The following is a 24,678-nucleotide window of genomic DNA, read 5'->3' on the forward strand; positions in this document are numbered from 1 at the left end:
GTCCCTGGGCAGCCTGCAGCCAGCTCCCCTTGGCCCGCAGGCTCGCGGTGGTGTCATGCCCAAGGCGAGGGGCGGGGATGGGGGTCAGTTCTGGTCTTTGCCTGGGTCTTGGGTGAAGCACCCTCCAGTGAGGGTGCTGGGAGCCGCTGCCCCCATGGCCAAGGTAACGTGGGACACACCAGCACGTGCACACAGCGTGCTGTTGTCTGTAAGCCTGACGGGAGAGGGTGTGTCTGCCCCCGCACTGGGCGCCTCTGGGTCCTCTAGGGCCAGGCTGGGGGTGTCTGCGGCTCACCAGGCCTCTCCCCGCAGTGGACCCTCACGGTCTCGGAGCAGATCCAAAAGCCGAGGGCGCTCCTCCTCGCGCTCCAACTCGCGGTCCTCCAAGTCGTCCGGCTCCTACTCCAGGTCACGGTCCCGCTCCTGTTCCCGCTCCTACTCCCGCTCCAGATCCAGGTGAGCCGGGCTCCGCTGCTCAGGATGCGAGGCCCAGGCCCCTCGCTGCTCGTGCTGACCCTCCCCTCTCCCCGCCCCGCAGGAGCCGCAGCCGCTCCCGCTCCTCCCGAAGCCGCTCCCGCTCCCGCTCCCGCTCCAGGTCCAAGTCCTACTCCCCAGGAAGGAGGCACCGGTCACGGTCCAGGAGCCCCACCCCGCCGTAAGATTTCTGTCTTAACTGTCCAATGACCTCTGGTAGCGCTGGAACCCTCTGATGCTTTGCTGTGAATGTTGACACGTGTCATTAGAAGACCCGCCCTAGGTGGCCCGCGCCAAGGCGGCACCTGGGGGCCCTGGGCGCTCGCTAGCACAGTGACGGTGGCATCGCGTCTCACTCCTCGCTTTTACCTCTGCGGTCACACTAAAGCCCGAGGCCAGGGCTGCGCTCTGTTCTCTAACCGTTTGACGGGTTTGGTGTGGCCGGCCGTTGCCGCCAGGTGTGGGGCAGGGACCGGCATCTTAGGGGACCCCTTAACTGGCTGGCGAAGAGGATAAAGAAGGCAGCTAGAGACCGAAACGTGTGTCTGTGTGTCCGTCTCACGCTGGCGACCCTCCATAGAAGCCACATGCTGTAATATTCTAAGTTTTCATTCCAATAAATGTGTCCGCTCTTTTGTAAAAGACGTTACCTGTCTTAATTTTAGTTCCTCGGCTGGTCTGGGTTCTAATTCAGCACCTCCTATACCGGACTCAAGGCTTGGGGAAGAGAACAAAGGACATCAGATGCTGGTGAAAATGGGTGAGCTTCCGGGGAGACTAGAGTCCACTCCAGGCACTCGGGGTATGGGGGGCTGAGGCAGGCAGAGGACGTTCCCACCTGGAAACAGAAATAGGAAGGGGAGCCTGCGGGGTTTCGCCAGTGCTTTCTGAGAGCGGTAGTGTTAGGTTTGTGAGCCGCATGTCCTGGAACTCCCTGTAGGCATTTCCACTGAGCTTCTTAAGGGCGCCACGCTTCGGGCTTCCCCTGGGTCGTAACCATTCATCCCTCTCTCCTTCAGGCTGGAGTGGATCCGGCGGCCTCGGCGTGAAAGAGCAAGGGATCCAGGACCCCATCAAGGGTGGGGACGTGCGGGACAAGTGGGACCAGTACAAGGGCGTGGGCGTGGCCCTGGACGACCCCTACGAGAACTACCGCAGGAACAAGAGCTACTCCTTCATCGCCCGCATGAAGGCCCGGGAGGAGTGCAAGTAGGCGGCGCGCAGAGCCACCCTGCTGGGCTCACTGCTGGAGGATGGCAGGGGCAGCCCGGCTCCCGACCCGGCTCTGCCTTGGGGAGCGACAGAGGAGGAAGACGGACGCGGGTCTTGTGACCAGTGCCACGCTGGATGGTGCCGAAGGCCCAGGCCCCACCCGCAAACCAGCTCTAACGTAGCAGCAGGCATCACAAGGAGGTGCCCAGCCCACACGGCCACAAGCTTATTTCCCCGGACAGTGAAGCAAGAGACGCAAGACCCCCAGATAAAAACTGTCACCGTCTCAAGGCACGGCCGTCTCACTCTCCCCTCAGCCCGCGCCTCTGAAACCAGGGGGAGTGTGTGCAGGGGCCCTGCACACGCACGCTGGGCCAGGCGCTGGCACCACTCACTCGTTAAAAATGGAAAAAAGCAAAACCTGATTTGCAGTTAAACGAGGTTTTCATTTTTATTCCAAGCGGTTTAGTTTTAGAAAAAAAGAATACTGATCTAGGCTGATCCCCAGTGAGATAATTTGAAACCTATTTCCTCTGAGACATACCAGCCCTTAATTCAGTTACTTTAGCTGCTTAAGTTGAGGATTTTTTTTTTTCCTTCTTCTTTTCTTTGAACATTAGCCATTTGCTGTTACCTGCAGAAACAAAAAGTTCTGAGGAAACTCACCTGAGGCATCTTCAGGTCACCGAACGATGACGCCCTTGGAGAACTTGTACCTTTAGCGTCTCTACTTGTGTTTTTCACTGAGAGGAGCCCCACACCAGCACGTGTGAGATGGCCCGTTCTCACCCAGAGTGTGGGCGCGAGCCCGGCCCTGCCTCTTCTCACCTCCTTCGCTGGTCCCTGCCCGCCCCCAGAGGTGGGAAGGCCAGAGGGAGCCGCCCTCCTCGGCATCCACGGGCAGCTTGGTGCGGTGCCGTTCATTTGTACAGAAACTTTTTTGGAAAATTCTTTTCAATAAGATGCAAAATCCTCTCCAACTTTTCAACCTGATAGGATAAACTCTTTGATTTTTGTTCTAGATTTCCCGTAGCTGTGAATTGTTCAAACCTGTCTGATTCAGGATAAAATGTAAACATGTGTTGTTAACAATTTATTGTGGATTTTACTGTTTTGCCTTCAAATAAAGACCTTTTTTTAAAGACCTTTTTCTCTGCGCATTTAAATCAGAAGCGTGCTCAGGCTGAGGCGGGCGGGGAGGCGCGTCCTGAGTGCAGACTGTCTGAATCGTGGAGTTGGGTTGGAGCTCTGCCTGGGTATCTCACGGGGGTCCCCAGCGTGGATGCGTGGCCCTGCTCCCTCGTTAGTCAGGGGGGCTCCTCACCCCCACCGTCTGCTGAGCCCCTGAGAAGCCAGCACCTGCCCCGGTGGAGCCACTCCACGTGGCATCACCTGGCACGCTGGCATCCCGCCGTCCTGCGCGCGTGGTGACAGGCTCCACCTGGGTTCCACTTCACTGGCCTGTGCTGTCCTCTCCCAACGACAGGCACGCCGACGAAACGGGGGCTACTCGGCTGGAAATGACGAGCGCCCCCACCCACCAAATGCCCCCTGGGGTCTCAGGGGTGAGTGTCACGGCCGGCGTATGGGACCAGCTCCTCAGATCCTCGGGTCCATCTCCCCTCCTGGCATCCATAGCTCCTTCTTCACCTCCTCCAGGGCCTCCTCCATGGTCAGCAGGGCGGGCCTGTGTCGTCTGATGTACTGCGGGGCAGAGGACACACACGGAAGCCGTCACCACTGCTGCCTCCGTGCGCGGAGGCTCTGGGTCCTGCGGATGGCACCTGTCTCCAGGGGCTAAGAGGAAGAGTGGTGGCATGCCAGGGGGCAATGCTGGGGAAACAAGAGGAGAGCTGAACCCAGGCAGGCACCCTGCAAGGGGCGAGCCCTGACTGGAAGGGGAGAGGGGCAGGGCTACCCGGCTGCCCTCAGAGGATACAGGCTGGGGAGAAGGGCTCGGGTACCCCCCTCAGGGTGTAGGCCTGGAGCACAGCAGGCCACCAGCCACTCAGGGGCTATAGGCAGAAGGAATCAGATCGCTTCAGCTTGCATTCAGCTCACACATGTCCAACAGCGGAACAAGTTCAAGGACCCCTTGGGGATGCCATCAGCCAAGTCCAGAACATGGGAAAGTGTCGACAGCCTGTTTTCTTCCAACCGATAAACTTTAAGGAACAAGAGGTGGGGAAGGGGGGCTGGCCTGTAAGCAGCGGTTCTCAGAGTGGGTCCCCAGTGGGCCCATGGGAGGAACACCCACTCCCAGGCCCACCCTACCACCAAGGCAAAGCCGGTGGTCAGGCCTTCGGGGCACTCACACTGCTCAGGGCTGCGAACCCCTGCTATATAGGTTAGGAGTCTAAAAAAATACTGAGCAAACTTGATGTAGGACTCTGGATCCATGTGAAAAAAAATAGGAAACGTACACCTTTTATGAGATGAGTGGAAATCAACACTGGACATCTAATGATGATAACTGGAAAGTCAGTTTGGTTTTGATATTACAGTGGCATTGTGATTATTATTTTTAAGTCCTTCTTAAGAAATACATACTAAAATATTTGTAACTGAAATGCTAAAAATCACCTCGCATAACAATTCATATAGTATGATGCCATTTCTATAAAGAAACACCTATCACATTATCATATTTAATACTATACCTATATATTTTATATGTTGTATAGAATATGTGACATAATATTGTACACATGCTTAACAGTTTATATTTTACATAGGAGAAATCTAAAGAATATAAATCAAGTTGGTAATAATTATCTCTGAAATTATGGAGAACTTTGTAAGTAACAGATCTCCAACAGAATTTTTATAAAATAATGTTTTTGTCATCGGACAAAAAATGAATTTTGGAGGAGGAAAAAACGTGATGAGTGTGATATCCCCGGAGCACCAGACCCCGGACTGGCGGCCCTCAGGAAGGGTCTGTGGAGGGGCAGGGCCCTCACCCAGGAGAAGGGCACCTTGGTCTGATGTCACACGGCACCCCTGCCCCAGCCCTGCTCACGGCCAAGGACAGAAAGGGGCTCCTTCGGCCAGGACCGAAGGGGGCTGGGGCCGCAGCATTCCCAGCATCCCACTTTGAGCCCCGGAGGCCCCCTGCCCTCTCCCCCATGGAAGTGGGAGCCCCGGAAGCCCCCCGCCCTCTCTCCCCCATGGAAGTGGGAGCCCCGGAAGCCCCCCGCCCTCTCTCCCCGATGGAAGTGGGAGCCCCGGAAGCCCCCCGCCCTGTCTCCCCCCATGGAAGTGGGAGCCCCGGAAGCCCCCCGCCCTGTCTCCCCCATGGAAGTGGGAGCCCCGGAAGCCCCCCGCCCTGTCTCCCCCATGGAAGTGGGAGCCCCGGAAGCCCCCCGCCCTGTCTCCCCCATGGAAGTGGGAGCCCCGGAAGCCCCCTGCCCTGTCTCCGCCATGGAAGGGGGAGCGGCGCCGTGGTCACCTCTTTGGTTTCCTCCAGGGTGTGGTAGTGGAATGAGTCTCCATCCAGGGAGCGCAGCAGGGACGCGTGCAGGTGCCGGCTGGCCTCGATGAACTGCTGCGTCAGGCTCAGCTGCTGCTTCAGCACATCGTTGAGCGCGAACACGGCTGGGCTGTATGCGGTCAGGGCTGCCACCCCGGCTCCGGGTCAGTTGTCGGCCCCAGCCCCCAGCCCTCACCGCACCCCCTGGGCAGCCCTGCACCCCCACCCCTCGGCTGTGGCAGGATGCCCTCTGCAGGTACTGCCCCCTCCAGAAGCAGCAGCGGCCTCGCCTCGCTATGTGCCTTTCTACTCAGTGGTAGATGAACTGCGGTCTCTGACCTGTGTGTGCGTCTCACACACTCGGCCCCCAGGCACCACCGGAAGCCTGTGCAGACACCCGACCCCGCCGACCCGACCCGACTCAACCTCGGCGTCCAACACGAGGGAGGAAGGCCAGGACGTGGCTCTCCAGGCAGTGCAGCCTCATGGTGTGGCTCTAACTCTCCTGAATTGTACACTTCAAAATAAGGAAGAGGGGAAATTTTACACTACGTCTGTTTAAACATGTGGGGCTTCCTGGTGGCCCAGCAGTAAAGAATCCACCTGCAATGCAGGAGACGGGTTCTACCCCTGGGTTGACAAGATCCCCTGAAGGAGGCACAGCAACCCACTCCAGTGTTCTTGCCTGGAGAACTCCATGGACAGAGGAGCCTGGCGGGCTGCAGTCCACAGGGCTGCAGAGTCAGACACGAGTGAAGCAACTGAGCAGGCACCCATGCATGTTTAGACACGTAATTAAAATAATTTAAAATGCAATTAAAATAAAATTCTTAGGGACTTCCCTAATGGTCCAGTGGTTAGGGCTCCAAGCTTCCACTGCAGAGGGCACGGGTTTGATCCCTGGTGAGGAAACTAAGATCCCACATGCCACATGGCATGGCCAAAAAAATTTTTTTAATATTTATGTAAAATTTTAACAAAATAAAAGTACAATTAAAAATAACTGCAATGGTTAAAAATGATCATTACTAAAAAATGATCATTACTAAGACTATACTCATGGAAAAGTCACTGAGGTCAATATTATGTTTAAAAAAAGGATGAGGGGTTTTTTTAAAGATATAAACATTTCACTTATGACCAATATATTTTAACATCTTCATCTTCTAAAAATGGTAAGAAAAAGAACAGGTTCCAGAGGACCCCTGGCTTCTCTCATGTGAGCATCAGTGGCCCCACGGGGACCTGGCACAGACTGGGTTTCCTACAGTGACTGTCACCTCTTCACTGGCGCCTTCCTCTCACCCCAGGCTTGGCGGGGGCCTCCCCAAGGCCCCGTGACTCCTCCACACTCAGCAAGGAGGCAGGGGCCGTGTCCACGGGACTGGGCCCCTCAGTGCTGGCTGAGTGCCTTCTGGAGGAAACCAGCTATGGAATCTGGAGAGAAAGGCTGAGAGGGAACACACAGAGATGGCCCTGTCGGGGCGGAAGGCTCGCGAGTGTCCCTGCTAACCCTCCTGTTTTCTCCAACACGGGCGTCCTACTGCAAGACAGACAAGGTTCTGGGACACTCAGTCTGTCGTCTGGGAGCCCAGAAACTGTGGCAGTTACCTGTGGCTGTGACCATTCCCACCAACAGATTCTCCAAACCCAGCACCCTAGGAGTGGCTGTACACCTCCAAGGGTGGGCATGAAATTTCAGGTAAAATGTGTCCACTTCACCTAAAGGGACCCACAAGGTGAGCTGGGCTGTTACCTTCTATGGCGTCTGCACTGATGACATGGCTGGTGATGGGTGCCGGGTCCACGTAGGCACCTCCCAGGGCTGGTCCGATGGATGCCACGCCAGCCGCTGCTCCAGACACAGGAGGAGGTGAGTGGGCAGGGTCCAGAGCAATGACTTTCTCATAAACAGGTAAGATGCTGAAATAGGCTATGTGAGTCTGTCTTTTTCTCTTTCTGAATGTGATGGCCACTCTCCTTGCTTTTTTTTATCTTTCCGCTTCTTAAAGTTTCCCCAAACCTGCCTCCATCTTTCTGGTAGGTTCTCCTTGTTCAATACACAGGTCAGGTGAGCTGGCTGAAGCAGTCACTCAGCTCAGGGCGGCTGCCCTTCCCTGGATGGGCCCTCTTCTGACAGCCATTTGTGACCTTCAGATGTTCCCTGGGCTCTTAACAGGCTGATTTATTTACGCTGCCTTTTTTCTCCTTCCTTTTGATGTCAGGCCTAATCTAGGAAATCAGCACCACGAAAGCATGTCTAAATTGCCAAGAAAGAAACAGACATGTGCCCATTTGCTGCCCAAAGGCTCTGTTGTCAGAAAGGCAGCAGGAAGACATGGGGAGGGACTCAGAGGTTTCTGAGTCACAGAGCCAGGGTTTAAAATCCTCCTGAATACCTTCCAGTGATTCTACTGGGCCCATCTGACTGACCTGCCTCCCTGAGAAACAGAACGGTCACACCCCTTGGCCAGGTGCAAGGTCTGGACAGAAATACCATGAAGCCCCCAGATTCAAATGAGCAGATCAAGCAAGAACATGCAGGGATTTCCCTGATGGTCCAGTGGTAAAGAATCCACCTTCCAAGGCAGGTTCAGTCCCTGGTCCAGGAACTAAGTTCCCATGTGCCGTGGGGCAACTAAGCCTGAGTGCTACAACTAGAAAAAAACCCACCTGCCTCAATGAAGAGCCCATGCACTGCAACAAGGGCCCAGCACAGCCAAAATAAATAAACTTTAAAAAGCAGGAATTGCATCCCAGTGCACAGCCCGGGAAGAAGCTCTGTCTGCATCATGGGTGTTGTCTAGACCAGGGGTCCCCAAGCTTTCTGGCATCAGGAACTGGTTTTGTAGAAGACAATTTTTCCACCAACTGGGGTGGGGGTGGTGATGCGGGGGGACAGTTTGGGGATGACTCAAGCGCATTACATTTGTTATGCTGCCGCTGATCGGACGGGAGGCAGAGCTCAGGCGGTAATGCAAGTGATGGGGAGCAGCTGTAAACACAGAAGATGCTTCGCTCACCCACCGCTCACCCGCTCACCTCCTGCTGTACAACCAGGTTCCTAACAGACCACAGACCTGCAGTGGTCTGTGGCCTGGAGGTTGGGGACCCCTGGTCTTGACGAGAAAAAGAAGCAGCACGTGTGTGCATCCAAAGTTGCGATCCCAGAGCATCTGAGGATGTGCTGTCCTGGAAGGCGGTCCCTGTCACACCTGACATTTCGGGCAGGGTCGCTCTCTGGTGGGGCCTTCCTGGCCACTGCAGGGTGTGAGCAGCGGCCCAGCCTCCACCCAGAGACAGTCAGTCACCCACCCTTGCCAATGTCCCTGGGGGCCAGGATCAGCCCCACTGACAACCACTGCTTTAGTCTTTGGTTTGAAACCTTTCAGTGTTTTGAAGCTTGGGAGACAGTGGGGAATACCCAGGGAGCTCCCCTTTTCTGTGGAAGAGGAAACAGGGGGCTGAGGTCCCACCAGCTGGCTGATGACAGCCCAGACCTCCTGGTCCGGGCGCTCCTGCCGATCACTGCCTCCGGCCTGCCCCTCCCTCCTCCGACCTCAGGCCATGTCCTTACCCTCAGCCCACTGGTAGGTGAAGGCGGGGTCGGGTGTCTGCACAGCCGTCTCCTTCACCACGACTCTTGGGACACCCCTGGCCCACTTTTTCCGTGACTTGGGACTTGAGGGAGGGAGGTCTGACTTCAGACTTGCAGAAAATTCAGACTGAGTGGCCAGTGTCCTGTCGGGAGACTCCTCTGAACAGGCCGTTGACTCAGATGCTGTGGGACTGGGGGATTTTTCAAAATCTTCTGAGTAAGTCAAGCTTCCCACGCTGGCCACAGGTTCCAGAGACGTCGGCCCCAGGCAACAAATGCCCTGGGGCCCAGGGGACGAGGCCGACGGCTCACTCAGGCGCTCGGAGATCTCGCTCTCAGAGCGGGGATCTCCTGCCCAGGGCCTTCCACTGGATGCCTTGCCCCCCTGACCTTCTTCCTAAAATGAAGGATGGCAGAGGTAACTGGAAAGTATTTTTGAATGAGCAACACAATCAAAATTTACACAATCAAAATACCACTGCATTAGAAGTGAGGGCACCCCGGGGACCCAGCAGGTGAGGGTCTACACAGTCCTTTCTAGATTTGGGCAGGCCAAGTATTGCGAGCAGGATTCTTGAAACCCTTCGGCACGAAGCTGCTGCACTTAACACTGATAGTGTGAGCATGTGTTAGCAGCAGGTGGGTGAAATGTGTTGTGTCATTATTATGTTTTTTTTTTTTTTTTTTTGCTTAGGTGTAGATGGATTATTAGTCCTAATACAGCATTTTTCTTGCTAATTTTCCACCCACCCCCTTAATTTTCCACCCACCCCCGATTATTATGTTTTATTAAACCTGTGCTGGGACTTCCCTGGTGTTCCAGTGGTTAAGAATCTGCACTTCTATTGGAAGGGGCACTGATTTGAACCCTGGTGCGGTAACCCTGGTGGATCCTGCACGTCAATCCTGAATGCTGCATGGCGCTGATGGTGAGGTGGTTACCAATACAGCAAGAATCACCATGGGGCACTGGAACAAATACAGGTCAGTGCAGGAATTGCTGTGGGGAGGCTGAAGTGGGACCTGCTCTAATCATCTGATACGTTAAATAACTCCTCTCCTATCACCTGAAATCAGGGTCTCTGCACATCGACACGTTGACATTCAAGACACAAATACTCTCTGCAGTGGGGGCCACCCTGTGCTCTCTGGGACACTGAGAGGCATCTCTGGCCACCGCCTACTCGAGGCCAGTAGCACCCAGCACCACAGTTATGACCACAATGTCGCCAGACATCGCCAAGTGTTCCCAGGTGAGAACTGCTGACCTAAATGAAGCATCACGGTTGCAAACCATTCCACGTAAAGATCTAAAGTGAAAAATCAACTGAGGGACTCCCCTGGTGGTCCAATGACTAAGACTCCAAGCTCCCAATTCAGGGGGCCCGGGTTCAATCCCTGGTCGGGAAACTAAGATCCCACATGCTACAACTAAAGAGTCCCACAATGAAGACAGAACATCCTGCATGCCGCTACTAAGACCTGGCCCCGCCAGAGTAGTAAAATAAATAAATAAATCTTTTTTTAAAAAAAGAAACAAAAAATTGGTTCACTGTACTTACTTTCCATTCCAAGTCTGATTTCTCACTGACAGCTGGAGCCAGATCATCCAGGGATAAAATGTTTATTCTAAAATCTGTAATTAAAAATGTAACATGGCAATATTTACTCATTCACTCCACAGGTATTGACCATCCTGTTGAAGGAACTGGGCTAACAGCTAGGGATGGGAAGATGCAAAAGTGTGCAGTCCTTGCCCTCAGAAAGCTAGCCGGGGCATCTGAGCACTTTTTCTTTAAAGGACGAGGTAGTAAGTGTTAATAGTCTGGGCTTTTTCAGGCTAGTCTGTCTCTCTCACCATTGTTCAGCTCTGCCCTTGTGATGAGAAAGCCACCAAGGACCGTGTGTAAACATGAGTGTGGCTGGGTCCCAATAAAACTTTACTTATAAAAACAGGAAGAGCTTCCCTGGTGGTCCAGTGGTTAAGAATACACCTTGCAATGCAGGGGATGCAGGTTCGATCCCTGGCCAGGGAGCTAAGATCCAAAAAGTAGTGGTTGTGGTGGTTTAGTCGCCCAGTTGTGTCTGACTCTTTTGACCCCCAAGGACTATAGCCCATCAGGCTCCTCTAGCCATGGGATCCTCCAGGCAAGAATACTGGAGTGGGTTGCCACTTCCTTCTTCAGGAAGATCTGAAAAATAGAGAAGAAAGGAAAAAAAGAAAAACAGGCCAGAAGCTTCCCAGCCCCTGGCCTACCCAGAGCGGCTCACAATGCAAAGAGGGAAGCGCAGTGGCAAGTGTGCTTGAGGGAGGAGGGGCGGGCCCTCTGCTGGGAGAGTGGCTCCTCATCCTAGGTTCTCATTTAAAGCAAGTTAAGGGCACCGGGGGGGGGGGGGGGGGGGGGTCCTTCCTGGGGGCTCAGATGGTAAAGAATCTGTCTGCAGTGCAGGAGACCCAGGTTCAATCCCTGGGTCGGGAAGATCCCCTGGAGGAGGGCATGGCAACCCACGCTGGTATTCTTGCCTAGAGAATTACATGGACAGAGGAGCCTGGCGGGCTACAAAGAATTGGGGTCGCCCACCTCCCAGAATATTGGAAATAAAAGCAAAAATAAAACAAATGGGACCTAATTAAACTTAAAAGCTTTTGCAAAGGAAACAAAGGAAACTATAAGATGAAAAGACAGCCCTCAGATTGGGAGAAAATAATAGCAAATGAAGCAACAGACAAAGGATTAATCTCAAAAATATACAAGCAACTCCTGCAGCTCAATTCCAGAAAAATAAATGACCCAATCAAAAAGTGGGCCAAAGAACTAAACAGACATTTCTCCAAAGAAGACATACAGATGGCTAACAAACACATGAAAAGATGCTCAACATCACTCATTATCAGAGAAATGCAAATCAAAACCACAATGAGGTACCATTACATGCCAGTCAGGGTGGCTTGCTATCTAAAAGTCTATAAGCAATAAATGCTGGAGAGGGTGTGGAGAAAAGGGAACCCTCTTACACTGTTGGTGGGAATGCAAACTAGTACAGCCGCTATGGAGAACAGTGTGGAGATTTCTTAAAAAACTGGAATTAGAACTGCCATATGACCCAGCAATCCCACTTCTGGGCATACACACCGAGGAAACCAGATATGAAAGAGACACGTGCACCCCAATGTTCATCGCAGCACTGTTTATAATAGCCAGGACATGGAAGCTACCTGGATGCCCATCAGCAGACGAATGGATAAGGAAGCTGTGGTACATATACACCATGGAATATTACTCAGCCATTAAAAAGAATTCATTTGAATCAGTTCTAATGAGATGGATGAAACTGGAGCCCCTTATACAGAGTGAAGTAAGCCAGAAAGATAAAGAACATTACAGCATACTAACACATATATATGGGATTTAGAAAGATGGTAATGATAACCCTATATGCAAAACAGAAAAAGAGACACAGATGTACAGAACAGACTTTTGGACTCTGTGGGAGAAGGCGAGGGTGGAATGTTTTGAGAGAACAGCATCGAAACATGTATATTATCTATGGTGAAACAGATCACCAGCCCAGGTTGGATGCATGAGACAAGTGCTCGGGCCTGGTGCACTGGGAAGACCCAGAGGGATAGGGTAGAGAGGGAGGTGGGAGGGGGGATCGGGATGGGGAATACATGTAAATCCATGGCTGATTCATGTCAATGTATGACAAAACCCACTACAATATTGTAAAGTAATTAGCCTCCAACTAATAAAAATAAATGGGGAAAAAAAAAAAAAAGAATTGGGGTCGCAAAGAATTGGACAGGACTGAGTGACTCACACTTTCACTTTCATTTCAAGCTCAGGCGAACTGCCCCTCTGTGGTGCCAGCTAGCCAGCTGCCAACGCCTGAAAGCCACGGGTGCAGGTTACTAGAAGAGGAAGGCTCCACGTAGTTCCAGTGCCCCATCAACATGTGGGCCTGCTCTTCCCTGGGAGGAGGAAGGCTGATGGGCAGTCAGGGTCAGGAGCAACTCCACCACATGGCTCATTTCATGACTGAAGCAAAGAGGCTGTGTGTGTGTGATGCAAGGGGGACGGGGGTGTCCCCACTGCGGGGCCTCAAAACCCAAGAAGGTACATGATCCAAACCCGGCTGAGTTGGGTGGACACTTGGTGGGGCCTCCAAGGTGTCTTAGGAAGGGGCTTCTACAGAGAACACCATGGAAGGGGCTTCCACGGAGCAGCCTGGCTGGGCTGGAGGGATGAGTGTCCCGGAGGAGGCAGGATGTGACCCGCAATTCTAGGAACAGACAGGGGACAGTCAGCGGGAATAGCTGGAGCAGCGCCCACCACAGGAGGCACAGAGCTGGGGGTGAACGGGAGATGGAAGACTGAGCGGCTCACTCTTTCTGGAAAGGTCAGCTGAGTGCAGTCCCAAATGCCAGGCCGCCCCAGCGACGTAAGACTGAAATGAAAGCCCAGCTCATCACTTCAGTGCTGAGGGCTCAGCCCGCCTCTGAGCTCCTCCAACACTGCCAGTTGCCAGCATGTCTGTGTTCACGGACAAGCCTCTGAACTAAGCGATCGTGGCCGGCTTGGGCCAAGGCACCGCAGGAGACCGTGGACTGGCAACGTCACTGTCATGTCGGCCAACCCCGCCTCTCACAGGCTTACTGTGCGGGAGGCCCTTCTTTCCACGCAGGAGGCACTCCACGTGCACTAGCTCACTGTCGTAGCTCCGCCATATTATAGACGAGGAAACTGAGACACCGAGAGCCTGAGGCCGTGTGGCCAGAAGGCAGCAGAGCAAGGGTGTCCACCCCACAGAGTGTGTGCTAGTCACTCAGTCTTATCTGACTCTTGGTGACCCCACGGACTGCAGCCCGCCAGGCTCCTCTGTCCACGGAATTCTGGCAAGAATACTAGAGCAGGTTGCCATTCCCTTCTCCAGGGGATCTTCCCGACCCAGAGATCAAACACGGGGTCCCACATCACAGGCAGGTTCTTTACGGTCTGAGCCACCAGGGAAGCCCCCACCCCAGGTGGGCTGGACCCCCAAACTCAGACTTGTCCTCACCACTCCTTGCTGCCTTCCTCTCCTGAAGCTGCATCTGGAGGGGAAGGTGGGGTCTGGACACGGAGGGGGCCTCTCCCAGCCAGGAGCGGGGGCTGAGGGGCAGCCTGGAGGGGCGGTCAGGGAGGGCCAGAACCCAGGTCTGGCGTTCCTGTCTGTTGCCACGTCGGCCAAGCCTGATTCTCACAGGCTTCCTGTGCAGGTACGCCCACCTTCTCATCCACACCCACAGGGCTAGCCAGGACACCCATCACCATCTCCTCTGGCCTGAAGACCTGAGCCAACAGCAGTGAGGTGCCACATGGCATCTGGCAGATGGTGGCCCCTGAGGGGGCTCCAAGGGGGCTTTCTCGCACCCTCAAGCCCCTTCCCCTGCACAGGGAGGGGTCTTTGGCTGGCTGTGCTTCTCCTCCCTGCCCCTACATCATGGTGCCTTAGCATCTCGGATTTTTTTTGAGGGGGCAGGGACACACCATGCAGCCTGTGGAATCTTAGTTCCCTGACCAGGGACTGAACCTGTGACCCTGCAGTGAAAGTGCAGAGTCTTAACCACTGGACCACCAAGGAAGTCCCTCATCTTGAATATTTTGAGCTGCAGGAATCTGAGACACAGAAGGGGCTGCAAGGACTCCCTGACCTCCTCCGAAGCAGGTCGTAAGACCCTGAGGTAAGACTCACCTTCCCTTTACCTGGGGGAAAGGAGCATCCTTATGTCCTAGATGGGGGGAGCTGAACCACCCCCACTAGCAGGCTTTGCTACATCTCCCGTCATCTACTGCCATCCTTCTATCACATTCTCCCAGGACTCTCCACTGCTTATCACACCTAGCAGGAGGCATCACCGTTTCTTTACATTTTCATTTCCTTATGAAGGCTCCTGGGTCACATAAAACTTATATGAAATACTTATTGAATCTCAGAATGCTCTTCTCCTGTTAACCTGTCTTTGGTTACAGAGCCCCAGCCGAGAACTTATAAGGACACAGGGGAAAAGCTAATTTTCCGCCCCTACCACTGATTCACAGGCTAAAGATTATCCCAGCACCTGGGACCTGGGGGCAGGGGCGGGGCAAGTTTGCGTGTTTGTCATCGTGCTCCTGACACCATCACGCCTGGCACCTGCTGGCAAACAGCAGGCACTCAACCCAGTTATTTAACTGGGTTTTGATGGTAAGGAAACCGCAGAGGGGAGAAATCCATGTTGGCTGCCCATCTTTTCTTTCTGCTCTTTTCTTAAAAACATACAGTATTAAAACTCATGTTGGGGACTTCCCCGATGGTCCAGTGGTTAAGAATCCGCCTTCCCGGCTATACCCCAATACAACATAAAAATTTTTTCTTTTTTAAAAAGAAAAGATCTGGGGAGTTCATTAAGGAGAAGAAGAAGAAAAAAAAAAAAAAAGAATCCACCCTGGCTTCCAGCGCAGGGGATGCGGGTTCGATCCCTGGTCAGGGAACGAAGACCCTGGCCACCGCTACGAAGACCCAGCACAGCCAAAAATAAAAAATAAACAAGTACATAAAAAACCATGTTGAATGATGGTGAAACAACAAAAATGTCTGTGACTGCTTAGAGGCTGGTTTCGTTTTCTGCATTTAAAAAGGAAAGGAAGCACACTTCTCTTTTACAACAAGGAAAACTTTCTCTCATATGAGGCTCTAGGAGGATTTGCTTTCGCTCTGTCACTGGGCAGGGTCACTAAATGAAGACTTTAAAGATAGAACGGGGACTTCCCTGGTGGTCCAGTGGTTAAGACTGCGTTTCAGACACACGGATGCAGCGGGTCAGGGAACTAAGAGCCCCCATGCCCCAAGGGGAGAAAGAAACCTGACTTGGCCCCTCAACTAGGAAAGAGGGTGTGGAAAAGCTGAGAGTGCCTTGCACCCCTCGTGATAATACCCTGTGACCACCACGCTGGGGACCTAAAGGCGGTCCCGCCCTCCCTGCCCAGGGTGACAACTCTGCACAGGGATGAGGGCTACCGTTCAGACTGTCATCGGTGGCTTCTGAGGGAGGCTCCTCCTGGGGCCCAGGCTCGCTCCTTCTCAGGGAGGATGAGAGCTCGTCGTCCTCCGAGGTCGAGGGCACTGACTCCGGAAAGGCACCAGGGATGGAAAGTGACACCGTGCAGGAGGCAGACGTGTGCGTCTGTGGGGAGCGAGTTCTCAAGCCAGCACCGCGAAGGGTCCCATCTGCTGACCGTGAGGTTGACAGCCGTGAAGTGGGGAAGGGCCTTGAGCTGGGAAGATCCTTGATGGGCCGTGAAAAGGCCCTCGGTGGAGTTGGGATTTCATTCTACGTGGGTGGAAACAAAAGAAGGGAAATTAACCAAACATATGCTAAGTCCCGATCAAGCGACATTGGGGTTGGTGGACAGTGTGAGACCTCATGATGACCGTTAACCGCTCTCTGCCCCTTTCTCTCTTCTCCCCTTACCTATGGAAGTTGAGGGACAACATTTAGGCAAGATAATCCTGGGATTAGAAATACTCAGAAGTATTGCTTGGCTTTCAAATCGTGTCTGACTCTTTGCAAGCCCAGGGACTGTAGCCTACTGGCCTCCTCAGTCAAATGGGATTTCCCAGGCAAGAATGCTGGAGTGGGTTGCCACTTCCTTCTCCAGGGGATCTTCCTGACCCAGGGATTGAACCCACGATGCCTGCTTGACTGGAGAAAGAAATGGTGACCCACTCCAGTATTCTTGCCTGGGAAATCCCATGGACAGAGTGGCTTGGTGGGCGACAGTCCACAGGGATTACAAAGAGTCAGACAAACTTAGTCACAAGAGTGACTAAGCAAAATTGGCCAAAGTACCTCTTCTGTAATTTCCCTTAATAACAAGTGTTGGTGAAGATGTGGAGAAATTGGGACCCTCATACACTGCTGATGGGTATGTAAAACAGTGCAGCCACTGTGGGAAACAGTTTGTCTGTTCCTCAATTAGGTACACACAGACTTACTATAGGACACAACAGCTCTGCTCCTAGGAAAAACCCAAAGAATTGAAAACTGGGACTCAAACAGATACTTGTAACACTATTCACAATTGCCAAAAGGTGGAAACATCCCAGATGTCCATCAGGGATAAACACAATGTGGTCCATCCACACAATAGAATATTACTCAGCCATAAAAAGGAATGAAGCATTGACGCATGCTACAACGTGAGTGAACCCCAAAAGCATCATGCTAAGGGAAAGAAACTGGACACAAAAGGTCACAGGTTATATGATTCCACTGGAGAAATGTCCAGAACAGGCAAACCCACGGAGACAGAAAGCAGATTAGTGGTTATTAGGGTCTGGAAGACAGGGAAACAGGGAGTGATTACTTGGTGCACGTGTCCATGCTAAATCACTTCAGTCATGTCAACTCTTTGTGACCCTATGGACTGTAGCCCACCAGGCTCCTCTGTCCACAACATTCTCCAGGCAGGAATACTGGAGTGGGTTGCCCTGCCCTCCTCCAGGGTATCTTCCCAACCCAGGGATCAAACCTGCATCTCCTGTGACTCCTGCATTGTAGGCAGATTCTGTACCACTGAGCCAACAGGGAAGACTGATAGTAATCAGTAACGGTTTACTTTTGGGAGGATGGAAATGTTTTGGAATGAAACAGGTGGCAGTTATACAACATTGTTGAATGTACTAAATGCCACTGAATTGTTCATTTTTAATAGGTTAATTTTAGGTTATAGGAATTGCACCTCAATTTAAAAAAAAAAATGGAAATGGAGCCTTCCCAAGTTAGTGATTCCCATATGGTACAACCAGCAAGCAGGCGTGGGTCACCAATGGCAGTGATCACGGCTGGGGTTGGATCAGTCATACAAAGTGCCGTCCTGTGGGGTATACAGTTACCAGCTCCACATAATGCAAAACTGCCTGACGTGTCCGAAATCCAGTCCCTTACAGAGCAGACCAGTGGGTCCCCGTGGGTCCCCGTGATTGGCTGAAACCCAACCCTTCCTCATCCAACACTCTCTCAAGTAGCTTATGGGTGATGGCGCTCATCAAAAGACTCTAGTGCTATGACATAAAGGTACAAATGCAAAGTTTTAACACAAGTACAAAATATATAAGTGCAAAATGCAGGGATGTCCCTGGTGGTCCAGTGGTTAAGAATCCACCTCGCAATGCAGGGGATGGATGCAGGTTCGATTCCTGGTTGGGGAATTAAGATCCCACATGCCACAGAGTAACTTGTGTTGCCAACTACTTAGCCCAAGAGCTCCGGAGCCGTGTGCTGGAACTAGAGTCCCCGCACCACAAGGGAAGATCCCACATGCCACAACTAAGACCTGATGCAGCCAAATAAATAAATAAAAAATAAAAATGGATAAGTACAGGCAAACCTTACCGAGGCTAGTTTTGTTTGTTCTTTCTCACTGGCTTTGGTGCTGGTGAAACCCTGATTGGTGGGTGTTTCTTTTTCCCTGGAAGATTCTATCAAGCTCCCTAGCAACTCTTTCATTTCCTCTTCATCACTGTCTGGAGAATCCAGTGTTCTAGGGGGTTGTCTCTCCTTGGGTCTTTGAGCATCCCTCTCCTTCCCAGCCTGGGCTTCCACAGCCATCTTTTCCACCCCTGCTTCTCTCTTCTTTAGAAACCTACTGGCCTTCCCACTCGGCATGTCTGTCTCAGGGAGAGGAATTTCAAGGGCCTGTTCCGGGGAGGGTTGTCCTGAGTTCTGTGAAGAAAGGTCAGCCGTCCTTCTGGGGCGAGTTCCCTCTGCTCTGCTAGGGAGCCAGTCCTCGGGTTCAGCTTCTGACGGACCCATCCGCACCTTCCGATTCCTGATCTTGCTCTCTATCTGAGCCAACTTCGTGAGCGCCGCGTTGGCCCTGACCTTGGAGGCAGTGGTTGACGGTCTATTTGAAGAGCGCCAGGGCTCACTCCCCAGGACAGCGTTGTCTTTCGGCAGGAAGTGTTTTCCACCCAGAGTCTGGTTTCTTTTTAAAAATCTGCTGGGACCAGGTGCTATTTTGGTAAGACTTCTACTGATACCAGAGTTCCGCATGTCCTCCATCGTTGAGTCTTCTAAGGAAATATCACTGAGGTCGCCAAAGATGTCACGCACAGGACGGCTGGGTTTTCTTATCAAAGCCATTCTAGGGAGTAAAGACAGAAAACTTAAGAATCAGAACACCTGATGTTCATACTGCCAGTTCAGATCTCTCAACACCTCCCGCCACTTGGAAGAGACCACATCCCCTTTTACCATCTGGCCAGAGCCGCTCCTCCAAGCCTGATGACCATCAGGAAAATAAGACACCTGGGCCTTCCCTAATGGTACAGTGGATAAGAATCCGCCTGCCAGTACAGGGGACACAGGTTCGATCCCTGGTCCAGGAAGATTCCAGATGCCACAGAGTAACTAAGCCCGAGCACCACAAGTTCTGAAGCCTGTGTGCCCTAGAGTGTGTGCTCCACAAGAGAAGCCACCCCAATGAGAAGCGCATGCACGGCAACAAAGAGTAGCCCCCGCTTGCCGCAACTAGATAAAGCCCTGGAGCAGCAACTAAGACCCAGGGCAGCCAAAAAATAAATGAAAAATATATAAATAAGACACCTGGTATGTTACCACTGAATTACCCTTTAGGGCCAGGTATTAGTGACACATGTTACATATTAAAGACAAAAGTCAGCGATTCTCAGGCCCCAGAAGAATGCCCGGTACTCCACTCAGAACTGCAGTATCTCATTTAACCCTCACTCGACTCTGTGAGTTGGTTATTGTCATCCCTCTCTCATAGAGGAGAGGAAGGAGATGAAGGCTCCAGCAGGTTAGGTCCTGATCAGTGAATTGTTATTGTTGTTCAGTTGCTAAGTCGTGTCTGTTTCTTTGAGACCCCATGGACTGCAGCACGCCAGGCTTCCCTGTTCTTCATTGTTACCCAGTTTACTCAAACTCATGTCCATTGAGTCAGTGATGCCATCCAACCATCTCATCCTCTGTCGCCCCCTTCTCCTGCCCTCAATCTTTCCCAGCATCGTGTCTTTTCCAGTGAGTCGTCTCTTCGCATCAGGTGGCAAAAGTATTAGAGTTTCACCATCAGTTCTTCCAATGAATACTCAGGGTTGATGTCCCTTAAGATTGACTGATTTGATCTCCTTGCAGTCCAAGGGACTCTCAAGAGTCTTCTCTAGCACCACAGTTCAAAAGCATCACCTCTTTGGCGCTCAGCCTTCTTTATGGTCCAACTCTCACATCTGTACGTGACTACTAGAAAAACCATAGCTTTGGCTGTATGGCCAGTGAGTAGTAGAGCCAAATTCAGAGCTTAGGCTGATTCCAAAGATCTCACTCACCCCCAGAGTTCTTTACTGTCTCTCCAGCTGCCCCACTTCAACTCCGAGTCAGTTCTACTCCCCAGTTGCACCCCAAGTCCAGTCTCCTCCTTTATCCAATTGTCCTCAGTTCTCTCAAAAAAAAAAAAAAAGAGCTGTTGAGCTTTTGGCTTTCAGCTGGGAGGAGGCCAAGGTGCAACTTTCGTTGGTCATCCCGAATCCAGGTTCATCCGACACCTGCCGCCTCCACCATGCTGCCTAAGTTCGACCCCAACGAGATCAAAATTGCGTACCTGAGGTCCACCAGTGGGGAGGTCGGTGCCACGTCTGCCCTGGTCCCCAAGATCAGCCCCCTGGGTCTGTCTCCAAAAAAGGTCAGTGATGACATCGCCAAGGCAACTGGTGATTGGAAGGGTCTGAGGATTATAGTGAAACTGACCATTCACAACAGACAAGCCCAGATTGAGGTGGCACCTTCTGCTTTTGCCCTGATCATCAAAGCCCTCAAGGAACCACCAAAGGACAGAAAGAAGCAGAAAAACATTAAACACAGTGGAAACATCACTTTTGATGAGATCGTCGACATTGCCCGGCAGATATGGCATCGGTCTCTAGCTAGAGAACTTTCTGGAACCATTAAAGCGATCCTGGGGACAGCCCAGTCTGTGGGCTGTGATGTTGATGGCCGCCACCCTTATGACATCATAGATGATATCAACAGTGGTGTGGTGGAGTGCCCAGCTAGTTAAGAACGGCAAAGGAAAAAGAAAAAGAAAGGATTATTTGACAACCAAAAAAAGAAAAAAGAGCTGCTGAGAGCCTGCCCTAGTAGTCCAGTGGTTAAGACTCCACACTCCCAATGCAGGAGGCCCGGGTTCAACCCCTGGTCAAGGAACTAAGATCCTGCATGCCACACAGTGAGGCTAAGCAAATAAAAATAGTTTTAAAAATTGGCTGTACTATTTTTTTTAAGTTGTTTTTGAAATTCAGTCTATATGTTTAATGAGCTCCCAAGAAGTCTTATTTTACTTAGTATAAGAACCAGTGCCACCAAAAAAAAAAAAAAGAACCAGTGTCCTGGGAGCAGGACTAGGGGCTTTGGACAGACAGGCCGCCCTCTCCTCCTATCTTGCACAATATGTCAGCCGTGTGTTGTGCGTGTGTGCTAGTGTACATTTTTCTGGGGAGAAGGGCCTGAGTTTTCATCGTATTCTCAGAGTTCTCGTGTACCCCTGAAAGAATATGAACAATCCATTGAAAGATTTACCAAGGTTTCAAAAGATTTTAAAGACTTGGGAAAAAAATGGCACGGGTGGGTGTCTGCCGCAGGCCCTTTAGTGAGGAACGTGGCAATGGCCATGAAAATGTGAAATGCACAGAACCATGACCCCACAATTCCACATCTGGGAATTTACCTACAATTACATTCTCAAAGTCACATAGAGATGTCCAAGGAATGTCTCGGCAGCATTATTTGTACTGATCAGAAACACAGGCCCAGTGAGGTCCAGATAACCACAGGCACACAATAGAATATTAGGCAGCCATTAATGGAAGGGGGAAAATCTGTGTGCATAACATCTCCAGCAAATGGTCTGTGAGGCAGAAAAGACGAGCTGTAGAACCATGCCTCAGCTCCATACTGTTTGAATGGTGGGACTTGCCTGGTGGTCCACTGGCTAAGACTCTGTGCTTCCAACGCAGAGGGCACAGGTTCAACCCCTGATCAGAGAACTAAAATCCCACATCCTGAACAGTGCAGCCAAAAAAAAAAAAAGAAAAATACTGTTTGAATGTTCTACCAAGACTGTATCTGTTACTTTTATTAAAAAACAAAAAAGTACTGTGAGACCCAAAAAAGCCTTTCCCCCCCTCTCTATCCACTTGGAAAACTACTTTATTAGGATTATCAGAATAAATAAAGGACAGTCAGTTATTTGAATTTCAGATTAACAGCAAATAATTTTTAAAAATTAAGTATGACCCAAATATTTTAAGGTAAAATGTTCTGAACATTTTATACTAAAAAGCATTGTGTTCCAAATGTCTTTATATTAAAAAATCATGTTTATCTGAAATTGAAATTCAACTGGGTGTCCAGTATTCTGAGTTGTTAAACCTGACAACTCTACATCTTATACACCTTTTAAAGCTGAGTTCAAATATTTTGTGCAAGGCAAAGCATTTAACCCAGTCCCGAAGATTCTGGACAAGAATGAATTATTTTTATTATCTTACTGTCTGTTTCTCTGATGAGTGTGCTTGCTTTCTTATCCTCATCTTAACAATTCATATACTAAGAGTGCCCAACATAGGCCTGACCACAGGGGTCAGTGAATGGAAAACCACACAGAATTCCTAGTGGGAGTGACCCTGGTCAGGTTACTTAACCACTCTGTGCCTCAGTTTGCTCATCTGTAAAAAGGGAATAACAGGATTCCTGTGTTCCTCATAGGAATCCCATGTTCAGTATGGGGCACGGAATAAGCATACAATAAAATTTAGATAGCTGTCATGATGGTATTGGGGGGGCTTCCCAAGTGGCTCAGTGGTAAAGAATCTGCCTACCAATGCAGAAGATGCGGGTTCAACCCCTGGGTGGGGAAGATTCCTTGGAGAAGGAAATGGCAACCCACTCCAGTATTCTTGCCTGGGAAGTCCTATGGACAAAGGAGCCTGACAGGCTACAGTCCATGGGGTCGGGAAAGAGTCGGACACGACTTAGTAACTAAACAAAACAATAACAATGACAGTATTTGGACTACCTGCATAACGGGCTAACTTTTAGCTGCAGGGACATGGTGAAGGGGAAGTGGAAAGCACTGGAACAACATCAACAGCTATCTCTGTGAATATTTTTGTAGTTAAGGCCCCAGGCCATTTCATGCTGGTCAGAGGGCAAGCCTGACCCGCAGGGCAGGTTTTCTGGCATCTAGTTCTTCTGAAAGGTTTAAAATAAATAAACAAACTATTAAAAAAAAACTTTTTTTTTTAAGGAGGGGGGAATTTCTCTGGTGGCCTAGTGGTTAGGATTCCAGGGGGTGGGATTCAGTCCCTGATCCAGGAAGTGATATCCTGCAAGCCCCATAGATCAGCCAAAAAAAAGAATTAAAAAAAAAATTAATGTTTAAAAGGGTAAATTTCATGTTATGTACACTTTACCACAACTAAAATAGATATGTATTTTTTAATTAAAATTTTTTTATTGAAGTATAGTTGATTTACAATATTGTGTTAGCTTCAGAAACATGTATTTTTTTTGTAAAAACACATTGTAAACTCACAATTAAAAATAAACCAATAGGCAAAATATATGAACTGATATTTCACAAAAAAAATACACAAATGGCCAATAAGCATGTAATAAGATGCTCAACATCATCCATGAGGGGAATTCAAATCAAAGCCACTATGAGATCCCACTTCACACCCACTAGAGAGACCTGTAATCAAAAGTACAGAAATGAACACGTGGTTGGTGAGGATGTGAAGATATTAGATAGAACCTTCATACCCCTTGGAGGAGACTGTAAAACGATGCAACTGCCAACCTGGAAAACACTCTGGTAGGTCCTCAAAAAAGTTAAACATAGTTACCATAGGACCCAGGAATTTCAATCCCGTTCAGCCCAAGATAACTGAAATGTAACAGTTCTTATTCATAATACACAAAAAGTGGCAAAAACCCAAACAGCCATTAACTAGTGGATGGATGAGAACTATTCAGTAATAAAAAAGAACAAATAATGATACACACAACATGCACACGTGTCAAACACACCACACTAAGTGAAAATACCATATGATGCAAAAAACCACGCACCCTATTATTCCAGTTACAAGGACTGTCCAGAAAAGGCAAATCCACAAACTCACAAAGCCCATCGGTGGTTGCCTGGGACTGCGGGTGGTAGCAGGGATGGAGAGATACACTTGGGGTGACCCACAAGTTCGAAAGCTGGATGGCGGTGATGTTTGCACCATTTGGTAAATTTTTAGTAAAATAACGGAATTGTAAGCTTAAAAGGGGTGAATTGTACCGTATGTAGATGAGTTATCAATAAAGCTGTTAAAAAATAAACCAATTTTTGGAAACAGGGGCGCCCCTCAGACCAGCGGGTTGTTCCCCAAGGCCTGGAGCGACCCACATTGGGCCATCTCTCCAGAGCGCCTCAGACGGCGAAACTGAGGCTTGAGGCCCCTGAACCGCCCTCCAGCTGCCCGACCTACTCAGCTCCGGAGCGCGGCCCGTTTCCCTCAAATCCTCTCCCGACCCCAGGCATCAAGCCCGGCCGCCGCCCAGCCAACCCCGCCAACCTCCTCCAGCGAAGTCCTTCCGCGGAGGCTGCCGCCGCTCACGGTGGAACACTCGTGCCAGAGGGGACCGTTGCCCTCGGCAACGGCGCCAGGGCGAAAGAGACTACATCTCCCGGGTCACCCCGCGCCCTGAAGACCAATAGCACTCCAGGTCACAATCGCAAGGCATCGTGGGAGTGGTAGTTTTGGGGCGGGCCTGGCGTGCACCGCGCGTCAGAGCCCAATGGAGTCTCGGGTCATAATCGCGAGGCGTGAC

The 24,678-nt window shown here is 51.0% G+C and overlaps 2 protein-coding genes across 10 annotated transcripts in view; one reads left to right on the forward strand and one right to left on the reverse strand.

Moving 5' to 3' along the window:
* Window positions 1-2,828, forward strand: part of CHERP (calcium homeostasis endoplasmic reticulum protein) — a 19,239-nt gene extending 16,411 nt beyond the window's left edge. For all 4 annotated transcript variants that reach the window (XM_061149948.1, XM_061149950.1, XM_061149949.1 and 1 more), the window contains exons 14-17: window positions 313-456; window positions 539-655; window positions 1,140-1,234; window positions 1,494-2,828. In XM_061149948.1, the coding sequence (XP_061005931.1) occupies window positions 313-456; window positions 539-655; window positions 1,140-1,234; window positions 1,494-1,687 (550 nt within the window). In that variant the 3' untranslated portion in view covers window positions 1,688-2,828. The remainder of the gene's footprint in view (window positions 1-312; window positions 457-538; window positions 656-1,139; window positions 1,235-1,493) is intronic.
* On the reverse strand, window positions 2,824-24,515 carry C9H19orf44 (chromosome 9 C19orf44 homolog). 6 transcript variants are annotated; one of them, XM_061149953.1, is made up of 10 exons: window positions 24,336-24,352; window positions 20,399-20,504; window positions 20,127-20,239; window positions 18,175-18,925; window positions 15,798-16,110; window positions 10,319-10,392; window positions 8,736-9,153; window positions 6,915-7,010; window positions 5,138-5,304; window positions 2,824-3,390 (listed from the first exon to the last, which is right to left on the reverse strand). In XM_061149953.1, exons 4-10 carry the CDS (start codon window positions 18,922-18,924, stop codon window positions 3,286-3,288), a joined length of 1,923 nt encoding a protein of 640 aa, XP_061005936.1. In that variant the 5' UTR covers window position 18,925; window positions 20,127-20,239; window positions 20,399-20,504; window positions 24,336-24,352; the 3' UTR covers window positions 2,824-3,285. The 6 variants fall into 6 exon arrangements, with proteins under 6 accessions (XP_061005936.1, XP_061005938.1, XP_061005935.1 ...); XM_061149955.1 differs by lacking the exons at window positions 20,127-20,239; window positions 24,336-24,352 and adding an exon at window positions 24,423-24,504; XM_061149952.1 differs by lacking the exon at window positions 24,336-24,352 and having other exon boundaries at window positions 20,399-20,852.
* Between the last annotated feature and the right edge of the window lie 163 nt (window positions 24,516-24,678).

This window comes from Dama dama, chromosome 9 (genome assembly GCF_033118175.1).
Source record: "Dama dama isolate Ldn47 chromosome 9, ASM3311817v1, whole genome shotgun sequence".
NCBI lineage: Eukaryota > Metazoa > Chordata > Mammalia > Artiodactyla > Cervidae > Dama > Dama dama.

Bases quoted from the DNA above. Each gene is read 5' to 3' on its own strand.
- C9H19orf44 (XM_061149952.1), bottom strand. From the start codon at position 20,710: ATGCCATATCTGCCGGGCAATGTCGACGATCTCATCAAAAGTGATGTT. The intron at 16,111-18,174 runs GTAAGGTTTGCC...CCACCCACGTAG, and splicing joins AACAAACAAAACTAGCCTCG to AATGAAATCCCAACTCCACC. The intron at 10,393-15,797 runs GTAGCCCTCATC...TTTTAATTACAG, and splicing joins CACCGATGACAGTCTGAACG to ATTTTAGAATAAACATTTTA.